General features: G+C 51.5%; 1 protein-coding gene across 1 annotated transcript; it reads left to right on the top strand.

Annotated features, from left to right (window-relative positions):
- Window positions 1–49: 49 nt before the first annotated feature.
- On the top strand, window positions 50–10,981 carry RLBP1 (retinaldehyde binding protein 1). The gene is made up of 8 exons (XM_027571595.2): window positions 50–158; window positions 2,381–2,472; window positions 2,748–2,876; window positions 4,124–4,328; window positions 5,807–5,985; window positions 9,009–9,167; window positions 10,069–10,179; window positions 10,479–10,981. Exons 2-8 carry the CDS (start codon window positions 2,461–2,463, stop codon window positions 10,635–10,637), a joined length of 954 nt encoding a protein of 317 aa, XP_027427396.1. The 5' UTR covers window positions 50–158; window positions 2,381–2,460; the 3' UTR covers window positions 10,638–10,981.
- Window positions 10,982–16,399: the final 5,418 nt, after the last annotated feature.

The raw sequence follows: 16,399 nt of genomic DNA, 5'->3' as shown, positions 1-16,399 counted from the left end.
AGCCTGATTTAACGGGGAAACCGTGGGCCTTGAGAAGTTCCTTGTGACACACTAATCCCAGCCTGCTGACTGGACCGCGCCCCCAGTGGAGGCAACCTCCAGGCTCCCCAGGAGGACGGCGGACGCAGGCACCAGGAAGCCCTAAGGAGAGCTCGTAGGTAAGTCAGTAGCAGGGGTCTGGCGGGGCCAGGGAGCCCAGGACTGCAATGAGGAGTCGGCGGGTGGGGGTGGGGAGACCACATCCCAGGCTGCCTGTAAAACTGAAACCAACTGGCCCTTCTCCAAGCACTACTAGATCAACCTGATGGCAGATTTAGCAAATAAAAATACAGGGCACCCAGTTAAATGTGAATTTCAGATGAACAACAAAGACTTTTCTAGTGTAAGTATGTCCCAAATATTGCATGGGACATACTTATGCTTCAAAACTCTTTGTTGTTCATCTGGAATGGACACGGGATTGGGCATTCTGTATTTTATCTGGCAACCCTAGATGGCAGGGAACAGCCTCACCACGGAATGGGGGTGAATGTGTTTTCGTTGCATATAGTTCATAAATCAGTATTTTAAAAACTCAAAATTAATTAGATTGGGCATATTTTTAAAAGAGCTTCTGTACTGACTTTCACCCTCTAATTTGAGGTTCTAGGATCTTGTCCTAATGATCTGCTTAACTGGCTGGGGGTGTCCAGCCACTATCTCTACTGCCTAAGCTCAGTTCTCTCAGCCTCTCCCTTCCTGTTCCAGCAAAACCCAAGCGAGGGAGGCCACACCAGTACTTCAGTCTGTCTCTGTGTCCACACAGTTGGAAGTCTACCTGCCAGAGAGAAGGCTTAGATTTGATTCCAGTTGGTGGGTTCCCTGCCCTGGCTGGGGCTGGGGAGTGGGAGAGGCAGGGAATTAGGAGATCCTCAGATATTCCCTGGGATCCGGGATCCTCCCAGTCTCTCTGGGCACACCAGGGCAATGATCAGTCTGATGCTAAGAAAGGGAAGGGAAATCATGCTTTAGAGCAAAACACTGTGCTAGGTACCTTACAGAAATGATAGACACTTCATTACAACTCTATTTGGTAGGTACAGTTATTATCCCTAATTTGAAGATGGGGAAACTGAGGCTCAGAATGGTTCAGTAACTTGCCTAACGTCATGTGGGTGGTAAATGACAACTCTCGGTTCCAACCCAGGTTTCTCTGACCCTAAAGGGTTTTCTGTAACACCCATTCTCCTAGGGAGTTTGCCTGGAGAGGCCTTGGCCTTGGCTGTCAAAGCAGTGGTTCAAGTCTCACCTTTGTCACTTTCCAATAATGAGCAGGTGACAGAACTGACAAGTGAGAACCTGGTCAGAGACAGGAGCAGGGTGGTGATGGCTCCTTTAAAGGCAATGGGGATGTTTAGGGGGGAGAGGAAAAAATCTGGCCACAGGAGAGCTGTCTCCAAAAAATACTCACTGGGTTGAGCAGGTTGTCATGTGGGCAATGGATGAGATTTGCTCTGGTGGCCAAGCACTGCCTCTCTGCACATTATTTAATTGAACCTTTATTACCCTCCTTCCACCTCCCTTTTCCAGGGGACAACCAATACTCAGGTTAAATTACAGAGCTTGCAAGTGGAAGAGACAGATTTTGAACCCAGGCCCAACTTTTGCCCCAAAAGGCTGCGTCTTGGTGCTCATGGGAAGTCACAGCTTGGGCTCTGGGCCTGATCCCTGGCTGTTTCTGGTTGTACGACAGTGGACAAGTCAATTACTCTCCCCGGGGTCTGCTCCTTCCCATGTAAGATGGGGAAAATAATGCCGGCTCTGGCTCTGAGATACTGATCTGAAATTACTTAGTGCATCACAGAGCACAGAACACACACCCAGTATTCTGGTTACCTAACTAGTCATCACCCCTCCTGAGAATGAATGCACCGGAGAAGGGGCCATTCACTAAGCTGGGAAGTTTCCGAGATCCCCCTTTGGGCTGGAGAAGGAGGGCCACAGAGAGGAGAAGGGATTGCCTTATTCTGCAGTGATCATGTAACTTCTGAATGGAGGCCAAAACTAGGTTCTCCCTGGCTGCACCAGCTCATCTTAAGAACTAAGGTTTGAGGTATTTGTGTGTATTCCTTCTCAAAGGAGTGTTTCCCGAAGTGTAGCCCAAGGATCATTTTCTTCAGGGCCATGGTGGTGGGGGTGGGGGTGCTGCTTTAAAATGCAGATTCCTGGCCCCAGTTCAGACCTCCTGAGTCAGAATCACAGGGTGCAGGGCCCAGGCACCTGCATTTCGACTAGATTCCTCCGGTGATTCTTATGCACTCAAAAGTTTGAGATCTACTGTTCTGAGACAATAAGAGAATGGTCTGTCCAGACTACTGCCCCCCTTGACTTCCTGCCCTAGGGAGGAGGCCGCCTGGAGAGGCCAGCACAGAAGTGAGGCCCTTATTTTTCTGAGGACTCTGAGTCTTCCAGAGAGGCAGCATGTCAGAGGGCGTGAGTACCCCTGTGCTCTGGTCTCCCCTCCATCTGCCTTCCCTCCTCCCTTTCTCCCTCCCCATTTCTCTATTGTTTGGTCTGCTCAGGACCCTTATGGGCACTCACCCGTACAATCCCTCTGTGGTCCGTGACCCCACCCAAAGGGAGAAGGCTTAACAGTGACCTTTGACAAAAGTACTAGTTTAGGGTCTGAGCAGGCCCATTGCCCTGGCCTGCTCAAGCTGATGGGGGGGGGGGCTCTCCCTGCTTTTTCCCGACTTCTCTCTGCCTAGGTGGGCACGTTCCGAGTGGTCCCTGAAGAGGAACAGGAGCTCCGTGCCCAGCTGGAGCGGCTTACAACCAAGGACCATGGACCTGTCTTTGGCCCGTGCAGCCAGCTCCCCCGCCACACATTACAGAAGGTGAGGTGGTCCTGGGTGCAGGGAGGGGTGGGCTGGGGTGGGCGAACAAGGGGGAATGTTGACAGCATCCTCTCTCCTGTAGGACGGGTCCAGGCCCAGCTCTCCAGGCTATCCTGGAGCTAATGGGCTGGACTGTTCTAGGGGCCATTCTGGAGGTCAGGGCCATGGCAGCAACACTGGGCTGACCAGCATCCAGGCCAGCCTAATACAAGACTATAGCACCAACAGATATCAATGCCAGGACCTAGGGCCCCTGGGTGACTAGAGTCAGATATGAGGAACCCTGGTTTGCAAGTGGCCCAGGGGCACAGGAATCCAACTGCTGCCCCCACTGGATAGGCAAGAAGCCTGAGTTCTAGAATCAGACCTAACCTTCAACTTGCTGTGTGACCTTGAGCAAGTAGCTTTCCCTCTCTGGGTCTTGCCCTTTGTACCTCTGAAAGAAGGTTTTTGGACCAGCTCAGAGAGGATCAGACTGTGCTCTGCGGAAAGTGGCAGAGCGGTCCTGGCCTGAGCTGAGCCTGGGCTCCTAGCTTGCATCTCTGTTGCCAAGGGAAAGGCGCTCTGGGTTCCCCCAGACCTGAGTCCCCCTCCTTTGCCTTCACCCCCAACTCCTGCTGTCCAAGGAGAGAGCTGCCTGAGGCATGCACAAGAGTTCTGCAGACCCAGCCAAGGGGAGGAATAAGAGGCTCTGGGGCAGGGGGCAGGCTGCGGTCTGGGGGGTATCTTTGTTTTTGAAAAGATCAGAATCAAGCCTGGGAGGCTGCAGAGAGAAGGGACTGAAAGTCCAGCCTGAGTGTGAGCCCCAGCTCCGCCCCTTCCTGCCCGGGTCACCTTCCCGTCTAGGGGGCCTCAGTCCGCTCATCCTGAGAAATGGGATGTGGCTACTTAGTTTATGGCGGTGGGTTTCGGCCTTTGGTATTTCAAGGCCTTAGCAGAGTGCTACGTAAGGGCTCCAGGAGGGGGAAGCTGCTGTCCTTAGAAACGGTGACCCCTTTGGCGGTCTCCTGCCAACAAACCCAGGATGCGCAGTTTGACCCAATGTTCTGCGGAAGTAACTGGCAGTCTCAGGGGCTGCCAGTGCAGATGCTGCTCTTGGGGGCAGAGGAGCCATGGCCCCAGCGGTAACCCCTCGGCCCCTCGGCCGGGCTGGCACTGGCAGGGGCCTCCTCGCCTGGGCGTCCTGCTCCGCACCCGCGTGCGCGCGCCTGTCTGGGCCTCGCTGCCTCCACCCCACCCCGTTCCAGGCCAAGGACGAGCTGAACGAGCGGGAGGAGACCCGGGAGGAGGTGGTGCGAGAGCTGCAGGAGCTGGTGCAGGCCGAGGCGGCCTCCGGGCACGAGCTGGCCCGGGCGGTGGCCGAGCGCGTGCAGGGAAGGGACAGCGCCTTCTTCTTGCGCTTCATCCGCGCGCGGAAGTTCCACGTGGGGCGCGCCTACGACCTGCTCAGAGGTGAGACCCGCGCCCCGAGGCACCGCCTCCCGAAGGCTGGGGCGCCCAGGTGGTGAGGGTGGCGTTGACTCTCACCCAGGCACGGAGGAGGCTGTCCCCTCCACTCCCCACTCGTTCCCTGCCCTGTGAGAGTCCTTATCCTTACCCGGAGCCTCCTTCTCCTTACCTGGAAAATGGGGTGTGAACTCAACAGCCTCCGCATTCCTAGAGGTCTGGCTCCCCTCCCCTTTCTCCCAGTCCTGGAGAGCGTTCCCGTCACCCCCACCGCAGCCTAGGCTTTGGCTGACCATGGCTGCAGAAAAGGGGGTGCGCGTGCCCGTCGCCCTGCAGGTACCTAAGCCTCATGCAGAGTGGGGCTGGAGATGGTGCCCGCCCTGGGAAGGAGCCCTAAAGACAGAACTGCCTAGGCCTGCTGGCTGGCTCAATACAGGTTTCCTAAGGAAATCCAATCCGTAGTTGGAGGGGGGCGGGGGGAGAAGGGGGTGTCCGAGCAGGCCCTCTGCAGGCTAACGATTCTCCTTTTTTTACTTCTTCCTTCCTTCCTTCCTTCCTTCCCCAAAAGTGAATTCACAGCCACGCTGTGCCAACCACTCTTTTAGGCCAAAGGATGCAGCAGAGAACAAAGCAGACAGGAACTGCCTTCATGGACTTCGTATGCTAACTGCGGAATAATAAACCAGAGAAATAAAATAAAATTACCTAGACTGTTTGGTAGTAAGAAAGGATAATGAGGAAAAAATAAAGGAGGTGGATGCAAAGACCTGAGGGGTTGGAGTTTTAGGTAAAGTGGCCAGGAAGGCTCCAGGGCAAAGGGAACTTCTGAAGAAAAATGCAAAGGAAATGAGATACCTTGAGGGAAGAGCAATAGGGCAGTGAGCACTGCAGGGGGGTGGGGGTATACCTGGAGGGTGGTAGGAGGTGAGGAGGTCAGTGGCATTCCCTAGGCAAATGCTCCCCCAGAACCTCTCCTGGGCCTGGGCTCTCTAGGGTTCGGTGGTCGAGAGGCGGGGACTTGTTCAGGACAGGTAAGGGTGGGGTTTGTGGGTAGGAGAAGTGCTTCTGGAATCAGGAAGGGCCTTTGGGTTCTGTGTGGGGTTGAGGTTCGATCTTGGGGTCTTTTCTACTCAGCTAACCCTGTGCCCAACTGGGAAGCCTGTATCTCTGCCCGTGGGCAAGAGAATTTAACAAGTAATAATCGTCCTCAGGTTCAGGATTACACCTCATGTTGGCACGGTTTACAAGTTCATACCTAGAATCGCATTGGATTACTGCAGCAGTTTGGTGAGATAGGCCAATAGTATCCTCCCGTGTTTTGGAGAGGAGACAAGGGGCTCAGAAAGGTTGCTTGTGCCCCGCTTGGTCACACACAGGATGCTTGTGGAAGAGCCAGGCAGGAGTCCGGGTCTCTGGAATCTTGCTGTGTGCCATTCCCTGAGGGGCTGGCTCCCTGAGGGGCTCCTCTACTCTCCCTCCGCCAGGCTACGTGAACTTCCGGCTGCAGTACCCCGAGCTCTTCGACAGCCTGTCCCTGGAGGCGGTCCGCTGCACCGTGGAGGCCGGCTACCCTGGTGTCCTTTCCACTCGGGACAAGTATGGCCGGGTGGTCATGCTCTTCAACATCGAGAACTGGGACTCTGAAGAAATCACCTTCGATGAGGTCAGTGGGGGCTGACCTTCCCGGGCAGGGGAGAATTTGCAGGCAGAGCCCACTGGGCCCATACATGGCTCCTCCCTGGTACCCCTGCCCAGTGGCAGTGGCAGCCGTGGGTCAGCCCTGCCAAATGCTGAAAGCTGAGAGTGACACAGAGAACGGGGATTAATGGACTGTGGGTTGGGAGAGATTCTGGAAAGCCCAACTTTCAACCTATTAAGCAGCCTGAGTTCTCTGCGTGTATTTATTTACTTGACCATGACTTGAAGGGTATTCGTTTTATTTCTTTTTTATCATGTGATTTTATTTTTTTCTTCATGATAAGGGTACTCTGTAATCCCCATCACCTATTTACCCCTCCCCCCACCCACCTCCCCTCTGGTGACCATCAGTTTGTTCTCTAGAGTTAAGAGTCTGTTTCTTGGTTTGCCTCTCTCTTTTTTCCCTTTTGTTCGTTTGTTTCTTAAATTCCACATATGAGTGAAATCATATGGTGTTTGTCTTTCTCTGATGGACTTATTTCACTTAGCATTATACTCTCTAGCTCCTTCCATGTCATTGGAAATGGCAAGATTTCATTCCTTTCTATGGCCGAGTAATTTGTCCATTGTACATGTGTACCACATCTTCATCCATTCGTCTCTCGATGGACACTTGGGCGGCTTCCATAATTTGGCTATCGTAGATAATGCTGCAATAAACATAATGGTGCATGTATCCCTTTGAATTAGTGTTTTTGTATTTTTTGGTCTCTGCATTTATATATGTGTGTGTGATTTTGCTTGTCAGGCCCTTAAGAGAGCTACCCTAAGTGGGGGGAATTAGGGTTTGTCTCAGGAGAACTTTGGCATGTGCCTCCAAGTCTTAAAAAAAAAAAAAATGTACAGACCCACTTTCGAAGATGCTGTCTTGTTGTCTCAGCATGATTTATCGAGCAGTCCATCTTTTTTCCCCAGTGACTTGAGATGCCATCTTTATCACAGTCTCTATTTTCATATACATTTGGATGTATATGAAATGTACATTTGGATGATTTCTGGACTTGTATTCTGTGCCATCAGTCTCTGTCTATTCATGCTCCAATGCACACAGTTTTAATTACAGAGATCGTGTAGAATGTTTAATATGTTAAGGTTAGTTCTGTGCTATGACTCCTCTTTTTCAGGGATTTTCTAGCTATTCTTTTATGTCTACCTTTTCCTATAGACTTTAGAATTAACTTGTCTAGTTCCAGGAGGAATGTATTTTTATTGGGAACAAACTTGGGGGAAATTAGTATCTTTATGAATGCAACATCATGTCCTGCCATACCACCCACGAATGAGGGGTTCCTCACCGTCCCTTTTACATGCCTAGTTTTGAACTTTATCTTTATTACTTTTTATGTTTTTAATTTATATTTATTTATTTATTCATTTATTTATTTTTAAGATTTTATTTATTTATTTGACAGAGAGACACAGCGAGAGAGGGAACACAAGCAGGGGGCGTGGGAGAGGGAGAAGCGGGCTTCCCGCGGAGCAGGGAGCCCGATGCGGGGCTCGATCCCAGGACCCCGGGACCATGACCCGAGCCGAAGGCAGACGCTTAACGACTGAGTCACCCAGGCGCCCCTCTACTTATGCATTTTTTTTTTTTTTTTTAACTTGGTTGCATTGGCTAACACCTCCAACAGAGGGTTAAATGGGGTAGAGCTAGCGAACATCCTTATCTTGTTCCTGATATTAGGAGCAGGCATGGTGTCTTAGACTAACTAAGATACTGGCTTTAGGACTGAGGGGCGTGTATGTGTTTGTGGGAGAGATTTAAAAATATTTTTTCTTGGGGTACTGGCTGGCTCAGTCAGAAGAGCATGCACCTCTTGATCGTGGGTTTGTGAATTCGAGCCCCACATTGGGTGTAGAGATTACTTAAAAATAAATCTTTAGGGGTGCCTGGGTGGCTCAGTCAGTTAAGCATCTGGCTCTTGGTTTTGGCTCAGGTCATGATCTCAGGGTCATGGGATCGAGCCCCGTGTTGGGCTCTGTACTCAGTGCGGAGCCTGCTTCAGATTCTCTCTCCTTCCTGCTCATTCTTCTCTCTTTCTCAAATAAATAAAATCTTTAAAAAAATAAAATAAAATAAATTTTTTTTAAAAGTAGGCGTGGAGTCCAATGGAGGGCTTGAACTCATGACCCTGAGATCAAGACCCGAGCTGAGATCAAGAGTCAGATGCTTAACTGACTGAGCCACCCCCCCAAATAAAATCTTTTACAAAAAAGACTATTTAAAAATACTTTTTCTTATTACATAAGTGATATCTACTTATTAGAAAACGCAAAAAAATAATAAATTAAAAATCATCCACAATTCTGCCACCCAGAAATTCCTACCATTGACATCCTTCCAATCTACTTTCTTTTTTTTTTTAAGATTTTATTTATTTATTTGAGAGATGGGGAGAGCACAGAGGGAGAGTAAGAGAGAGAAGCAGACTCCGTGCTGAGCAGGGAGCCTCTCATGGGACTTGATCCCAGGACCCCGAGATATGACCCAAGCTGAAGGCAGACCCTCAACTGACTGAGCCACCCAGGCACCCCCCAATCTACTTTTTCTAGAAACATGCACACACATGCACACTACACACAATTTTTTCTTATAAAAATGGGATCATACACTACAGTAATATATCATGAATGAATATTTTTTGTATCATTTCATTGTATATATATAATTTTAACTGCTCCAGAATATTCCATGGCATGAATGTACCATAATTTCACCAGTCCCTTCTTATTGGGCATTTAGATTGTTTCCAATGTTTCTACTATTAAAAGGGTACAAGGAAAAACACCCTAGCCTCTAACCATGGATATGACATTCAAGGTTATTTTCTTGGGACATATCCCCAGGAGGTGGAATGTCCCCATTTAAAGCCTGTGACAAATTTCCTCCGGTAAGGGATGTACCAGTTAGTTCTCCCCTCAGGACCTTAAGCCTTAATTATCTTTGCATGTTGGGTCTTACAGCCTGTCCACTCTGTGTCCAAGATCTTGCAGGCATATTGTTTCATCCTGGAGAAGCTACTAGAGAATGAGGAAACTCAGATTAATGGTTTCTGCATCATTGAGAACTTCAAGGGCTTTACCATGCAGCAGGCTGCCGGACTTCGGGCTTCTGATCTTAGGAAGATGGTGGACATGCTCCAGGTGAGGCCTCCGCCCTCTGTGCTGCAGGAGCCTCTCACAGGTCAGGAGGCTGGGAAGCTGGGCCCAGGTGCCCCACCTAATGGTGCTGCCCAGGACCCTAGAAGACCACCACCTAGCACCATAATGAGGAATGACAAGCACAAAGGCTTGCATGGTGATCAACAGTGTGCCAAGCATTCACATTCATTCCTTAACTCCTTGAGAGCAGACTCTTCCTCTGCTTCATTTTACAAACCTTGAAACCGAGGCTCAGAGACTTGAGTGACTTCTCAAGGTCATAAAACTCTAAAGTGGAAGAGGCCAGACTTGAACCTGCACCTTCTGACCTGGAATCCCCTTCTCTGTCCGCACATGTCACAGGGCTTCTCTTTGAAGGTGAATTTGTCCCAAGAAAGGGATGATCGTTAATGTCCCTGACAGCTCACTCCGGTACATACTGATGTGTCAGAAGTCCGTCCGAAATCTGCTTTATGTATATCTGGGAAAGGAGGGGTGGGAGATGGGGGTCGTAGGGGGCTGTGGGTAGTGTCCCTGGGGTCTCTAATAGTTTTCAGTCCACTCAGCAGGCAAGTGGGTTTGAAAAAGCTCGTCACCTAAAAACCAAGCAAGGCTACCATTTCATTTCCTCACTTCACCTAATGGCAAGGTGTTACACATCAGCAGGGACAGGGTTGGGCTGCATGGCCTCTGGGGCTTCCTCCCTGCAGTTTGGAGCCTTGGTGAAGCCAAGGCTCCCCAGTTGCTGGCCCAGGGATGGAACCTTTACTTACCGGGCTATCCTTTGGGGCAATCATGTGATGAGACAAGTGCGTCCTCAAGTCACGGGGGAGGCAGTGGGGGAGTGAGTGGGAGCCTCTGAGGCCACTGGGGCCATGGGCTGGAGCACTCTCTGTCACTGCAGGATTCCTTCCCAGCCCGGTTCAAAGCCGTCCACTTCATCCACCAGCCGTGGTACTTCACTACCACCTACAACATGGTCAAGCCTTTTCTGAAGAACAAGCTGCTCCAACGGGTGAGTGCGTGGTCACACAGGGAGAGTGCTCACCACTTCTCTGGCCAGTGAGGGAATGGTGGCGGTAGCAGGAAAGAGTTCACGAGACAAGGGGGATGAGGGTGGGAGGGGGAGGGGACCCCACCTGAGCCCTCCTCAGACTCTGTGCCCTGGGCCTGAGCTGAGTGACAGCACGACACAGAGGACTGTGGAGACGGACACCATCAGGCAGACGGGGCATGCTGTGCCTTTCTCCCCTCTGTCCCCCATCCTGAGGGCACCCCCCCCCACTCAGCTCTGTCTCCCCGGCTTCCCTGCAGGTCTATGTCCATGGAGATGACCTCTCTGGCTTCTTCCAGGAGATTGATGAGGACATCCTGCCCTCCGACTTTGGGGGCACACTGCCCAAGTACGACGGCAAGGTCGTTGCTGAGCATCTCTTTGGCCCCCGGGGCCAAGCTGAGAACACAGCCTTCTGAGGACGTCTCCTGCCATCCACCTTTAGTTAGCAACCCCCAACTCTCCTCAGCCGTCCTGGGCCCAGAAGCTTGGGAAAAGGGCTGCCTGAGGTGGCTGTGGTTCCCCCGAACCCCCCTAAGCTTGGATGAATTCAGGTGTCACCCTCCTCCCAAGTGGGGGGGCAATAAAGCAGGGGCAATTCTCTTGAACACGAAGAATTGGGGACAGTTATATTCCTACTGCCTCTGAAGCTGAGGACAGTGACTTGTGTGGGGTTGAGTTTCAAAGACTCTAAGCTTCTCGATGATTTCCTTTCTAGCAGTTCTACCTCTTAGGGTCTGTGAAAACAGGCGAGGAGGCTGATTTAAAGGTCTCTCCGCTGCCAAAGTAAAATACAATAAAAGGATAAAAGAGGAGGGATATAAAACGACCTGGCAAACACGGCAATTTTGGCGGCCTGTAGGCAAGAGAGGGCTTTTTTACATGGAATTCTGGGATGGAAGCGGTCTCGAAGTGGCTCCATCTTGTGGTGGTTTGGTCCCCTCAGTCGGGCGGGGTGTGATGTGTGCCGTGGTCGGGAGCTGGGACCCCCTTCCAGGGTGGCGGTTGTGTCCCGTCGTCTGAGGGGTCTCTCCACCCAAGGCTCTCTCCTCCAGACCCCTTGCCTTGACTGGTAGTGTTGGGTTTTTTTTTTTTTTAAGATTTTATTATTTGTTTGTCAGAGAAGAGAGAGCACAAGCAGGGGGAGCGGCAGAGGGAGAAGCAGGCTCCCCACCGAGCAGGGAGCCCGATGGGGGGCTCGATCCCAGGCCCCTGGGACCATGACCAAGGCAGACGGTTAATGACTGAGCCACCCAGGCGCCCCATGCTTGGCGATTTTTGAGTGTGGGGTGAGACTCTCCGTTAGAGGCCTCTGTGTACTGAGCCTGCTTCTTCCCCCTGAAGCTGGCTGCTGGGCACCGGGCTTGTGGGCATTGCCAGGGGCTTCTCCCAAGATCTGCCACTGACTTTCCCACCTGGGGGCACACTCTTGTTCCTGTAGTCAGTGCGGAGGCTGAGGGTCGGCTGGTCCGGCTGCACCTGCCCGGGTACCCCAGGACCCCAGTGATCACCGCAGGCTTTCCCACACTTGCCCCTCCTTGTGGGTGTGCAACCCCCTGGGGACTGCACCCACTTTTTGGCGCAGGACCTTCAGCGATTTCCTGGGCTGTAGGTTTAATCCGATCCCATCTGCTTTCACTCCTTCAGAAATTTTCCTGATCCACTGAGAGCCCTCGTTCTTGTTTTCCAGTGTGGGTACGTGTGCGTATGTGTACGTGTAAATGTACACATACACACGCATTTATTTCTCAGATCCTTTCTTTCATTTCTAGGGTGTGCACGGTATGCTTATCATCCCAGCAGCTTCTGAGAGTCCATGGTCATAAATGATACTTCCATAGGCCTCCTGAGCCGGAGGAGGAATCATAGCAGATGATATCGTGGGTGGAGGGGTGAGAGGCTTGACCAGGGAGGATTTTCCCCAAACCCTTTCTTCAAACCCTTCAAAACCCCTTTGGAGGTGAGGGTCCCCTTTTCCAAGTCAAATCTTACATGGAACTCTTGTAGTTAAGCCTAAAAGAGTGAGGGTACTCTGGTAACATCTGGAGCTAAGAAGGTATTTCAAGTATGAGGGCGTGAACCCCTGTGCAGGGGTGCCGAGGGGTCAAGTGATCAGAGAACGGAGGCTCGCATTCGCCAGGATGGGGAGCATTGGTGAGCCTACGGTAGAGCTGTTGGTAGAGTGGGGGCGGGGGTGAGGCTGAGTTAAAGAAATTTTTAAAGCTTTCAGGATGTCCTTCTAATTGTCTTGCAAGAGAGTTGTGTCCCAAATCTGAGGGAAACAGAGGCTGATCCCTCTTGAATGACTTCTATCTTTCCCTTGGTCCCGAATTGCCAGGAGCCCTTGTAAATGCAGCCCAGGCCCACCCTCTGATTGATGGGAGCCCTAATTTACAAATGGGATCAGGATGTGGAGAAAACCACAGGCAGACGCTGACCAGGAGGCTCTTAGGGTGGCTCTGGCTCTCACTCAGATCCAAACAGGACGCTGGCGTCGCCCCTACAATCAGCAGGGCTAGCACCTCAACTCAGCGTCCGGGTCTGGTCGCGGAAGAGGCTGTGGGGTTGGGACCCGGAGAGTCAGCTCCGACTGTGGGCTGGCATCGCCCCCTGCCGGTCTTGCCCTGGTACTGCCCCTCCAGGCGCAGAGACAAGCCGGGCTCGACAGAGAGGTGGGGGGATGGGCCAGCTATCTGTCCAGAAAGAGTGGTGCCCCCTTTGGGAGAACGTGTTTGAAGACCATAAATGTTAACGTTAAAATCAGCCATGCTCAGCCTCACAAAATCCCAGCTGCCTACATGCTGGATTCCTTTATGTGACCACCACTGCCATGTTCATGAGAGAGGAAGAGGGACAATAAAATACTCTTTTGAAAGCCACCAAGTATGGGAAGGGGGACAACGAAACATGAATTTTATGACAGCCGTTTGCTGCCCAGAACGGCTTTCTTTCTGGAGACATCTGGGATGAGGCTGGGATTCTGCCACATAGAAGTAATTTGAACAAAGTGAGGGTTTGCGAAGTCACAATGATCCATTTCTGCCGGCCTCACGTGGACTTTTGGGGAATGTTGTCAGCAGATGGAGGCAATTTGTGAAGGTGTGGGTGGAGGTCTCAGTAGGGAAACAGGCCACCAGCTTCAGAGAGCCTTGAACGAGACTGGCCACACTGCTCAGTCTCTCTTGTCTACCCTAAGGGATGCTGGAGGAGTCTAATGCTACCTGGGGGTCTGCAGAGCTTCCTGGAAGAGGGAAGGCCGGGTCTTAAGCCAGCCAGGAAAAGGGCTGAAGAGTCACCTGAGGGGTGAACTGGACCATCTTTTAATCCCACTTCCCATGGTGTGGGTGTGGCTCTGGTGTTGAGCAAACTCGGCAGCGCAGGGTTGAGAAAGAAGCTCACAGGATCCCCAGGAACCTCGCTACTAACAGTGGGTCCCAGGACGGCGGTGTCTGTCCCTCTTGGGAGCTTGCTAGCAGTGCAGAATCTTAGGCCCCACCTCAGATCCGCTAAATTCAAATCTTCAGTTTAACGAGATCCCTGTGGGCTGGAATTCCCTGGGGAGCTTTAAAACAGTGAGGCCTGGGCATCAAGAGCTTTCCCAGCTCCCCAGGTGGTCCAGATATGCACTGCTGCAAGTCCTGTGTGTTGACATATGGAGGAAGCGAGGATATGGAGGAAGCCACTCAGGCTGCTTTTATTATCTAAGGATTTAAAAGCAAACTTTGCACTTGGCTTTTCTCCTGAGCCGAGAGGGCAGAGGAATAGGGCTGCAAAAGCCCTTGTGGGGAGGAGGCAGCAGTCGATGCTGGCTCTCTGTCCCAGAATCTTCCCTGGGGGCTGTGCCCAGAAGCTGCCCTGCCTTCAGGTAGGAAATGTGTTGGCGGGTACACTTGATTTCTGAAGGTGACCATATTAAGGAAGGAAAAGATTGGGCTCGGGGTTTGATGATGCATCCGCGTGGCTGGTCAGCACTGCCAAGCCCAGGAATTTTTTTTTTTTTTTTTTAGATTTTATTTATTTGAGATAGAGAATGAGAGACAGAGAGCACATGAGAGGGGGGAGGGTCAGAGGGAGAAGCAGACTCCCCGCCGAGCAGGGAGCCCGACGCGGGACTCGATCCCGGGACTCCAGGATCATGACCTGAGCCGAAGGCAGTCGCTGAACCAACGGAGCCACCCGGGCGCCCAAGCCCAGGAATGTTTTGGAGAACCATATCCGGGCCCAGCTCAGCTTTCCCCTTGGACCCAGCAGTTGAGACAGCCCAGCTGGGGCCGCACATTCTTGTCTTCTGGTTTCTACACTGTCCCCGGAAGTGATTTGAGTGGGAACCAAGCGGATGAAGCCAAAAACCACTGCCCAAAATAACACTCTCACTTTGAAAAATATTCTTGTATTTGATCCTCTCAGTATTCAGAGATAGGCATTCTTCTTATAATTATTCCCATCTTACAGGTAAAAAACAACCCCGCCCCCCCCCCCCCGAAAAAACCCTGAGGTTAAACTTGCTCAGGATCAGAGAGCCGGGAAGTGACTAGGATGGGACCTTGACCAGCAACTCTGGCTCCAAATCCGTTTGGCCCCTATCACTCCTCGTGCTTTGCGTCGGATGTTTATTTCTGGGGCTAGGGGTGGTGTGGGTAGTAAGGGGGAGAGGCACAATGAAATCAGAACTTCATTTATTCCAGTCCATTTCATCAACCATCATCAGATAAAGGAGGAAGTCACTTTAAGAGGAGACCAAACTGTCTTCGGTAGAGATACTGGGCATTTCTAAATGGGGTAGAGAGCAGGAATCAAAAGGAAGTTTCTGGGTGTGCACAGTCACAAGGAGGGGGGTTTACCTTAACCCCTTTGGGGGAGACATTCCGCAGCTCAAGGCCAAACTGCCTGTAATGTCTTCCCAACCACACAGATACAGGTAACCCCCTCAAAGGGGGACACCCGAGAGAGAAATGAGGAGAAAGGCTGTTATACATGTGCACAGCCATCCAGTTAGGTGTTTGGTCCTTACCATGGGAAAGTCCTCTGCCATAGGGCTAGAGCAGAGTGGCCTCTTGATGAAAGGTAGAGTAAAATATAGCACCGCTGGGATGGCGAGTGACTGTAGGTAAATGTCATTGATCACAGATCTATAGGGTTGCCTTGGGAGAGGCTCAGCTAATGTGCTGACCACCTTGGCAAGCTGCTGGCATCAACCAACCCAAGACCCTGCACCTGAGATCTCTTCCATATGGTACTTTTCATAGGTAGGATTCTTTACAAGTTGGTTTTCTTGGATCAAAAGAATCTGGCTGTTTTGCGGGGGAAAGGAAGTAGGGGAAGCTTGCTTACTAGAATGGGATGCGCTGTGAAATTGGATAGTGGGCATTCTTAGGTCATGTTAATGCACATCCTCCAAAACCAACACTCCCTACCCCCCTCCCCCGCCAACTTGTCAGAGGTTTTGCACAGCCGAGGAGGGAAGAAAACTGAGTGCAAAGCTCTTGGGTGGGAGAGCATGGACGAGTATAACTCTCCCGGTGGGGCCAGTCCCTGGCCCTGGAAGACCCTTAGCTTGGATTCAGACAGATACGAAGGAGAAAAAAATCACCACCATCAACCCAATATATATTTTTTTCCAACCCAATATATTTTTATTATGTGCTTGAGAGAGAGAGAGAGAACATGCGCGCGCGAGAGTGAGCACGAGTCGGGGGGAGGGACAGAGGCAGAGGGAGAAGCAGGCTCCCTGCTGAGCAGGGAGCCCAACACGGGGCTCGATCCTAGGACCCCGAGATCATGACCTGAGCCGAAGGCAGACGCTTCACCAACTAAGCCACCCAGGCGCCCACAACCCAATATAATCTTAATTTAGGTGATGTTCACTCAGTCTTTTCAAAGAACATTCTTTCAGGCATGGCAACTACCATTTCCATCTCCCCTTGCATTTCATCTACAAGGTTCACTTTGGAGAGCAGGTGATTCTCACGCCCTGTCTTTCTGGCCAGGAGAGGTTAAGTATGTGAAGACACCTGCGGGCTGGTCATTTCTTTGGTAATTGCTTGTAAGGCTGGGATAAAATCACTTGTGAGAAGAACTTGGTGGTTTTGCCCGCCTCCTTCAAGCTCACGTTCGGTGAAGGCACAGGAAGAATCCTTTTAGACAGAAACTCCCCCTGTACAAAGGACACACAGCCACGCCA

Source organism: Zalophus californianus, chromosome 6 (genome assembly GCF_009762305.2).
Source record: "Zalophus californianus isolate mZalCal1 chromosome 6, mZalCal1.pri.v2, whole genome shotgun sequence".
Taxonomy (NCBI): domain Eukaryota; kingdom Metazoa; phylum Chordata; class Mammalia; order Carnivora; family Otariidae; genus Zalophus; species Zalophus californianus.
The sequence above is the reverse complement of the archived record's forward strand: the minus strand, read 5'-3'. Positions and strand labels throughout refer to the sequence as shown.

Excerpts from the sequence above, each read along its gene's own strand:
- RLBP1 (XM_027571595.2), top strand. Across the intron at positions 4,329-5,806 it reads CGCCTACGACCTGCTCAGAG|GCTACGTGAACTTCCGGCTG; the intron begins GTGAGACCCGCG and ends TCCCTCCGCCAG. Across the intron at positions 10,180-10,478 it reads AGAACAAGCTGCTCCAACGG|GTCTATGTCCATGGAGATGA; the intron begins GTGAGTGCGTGG and ends GCTTCCCTGCAG.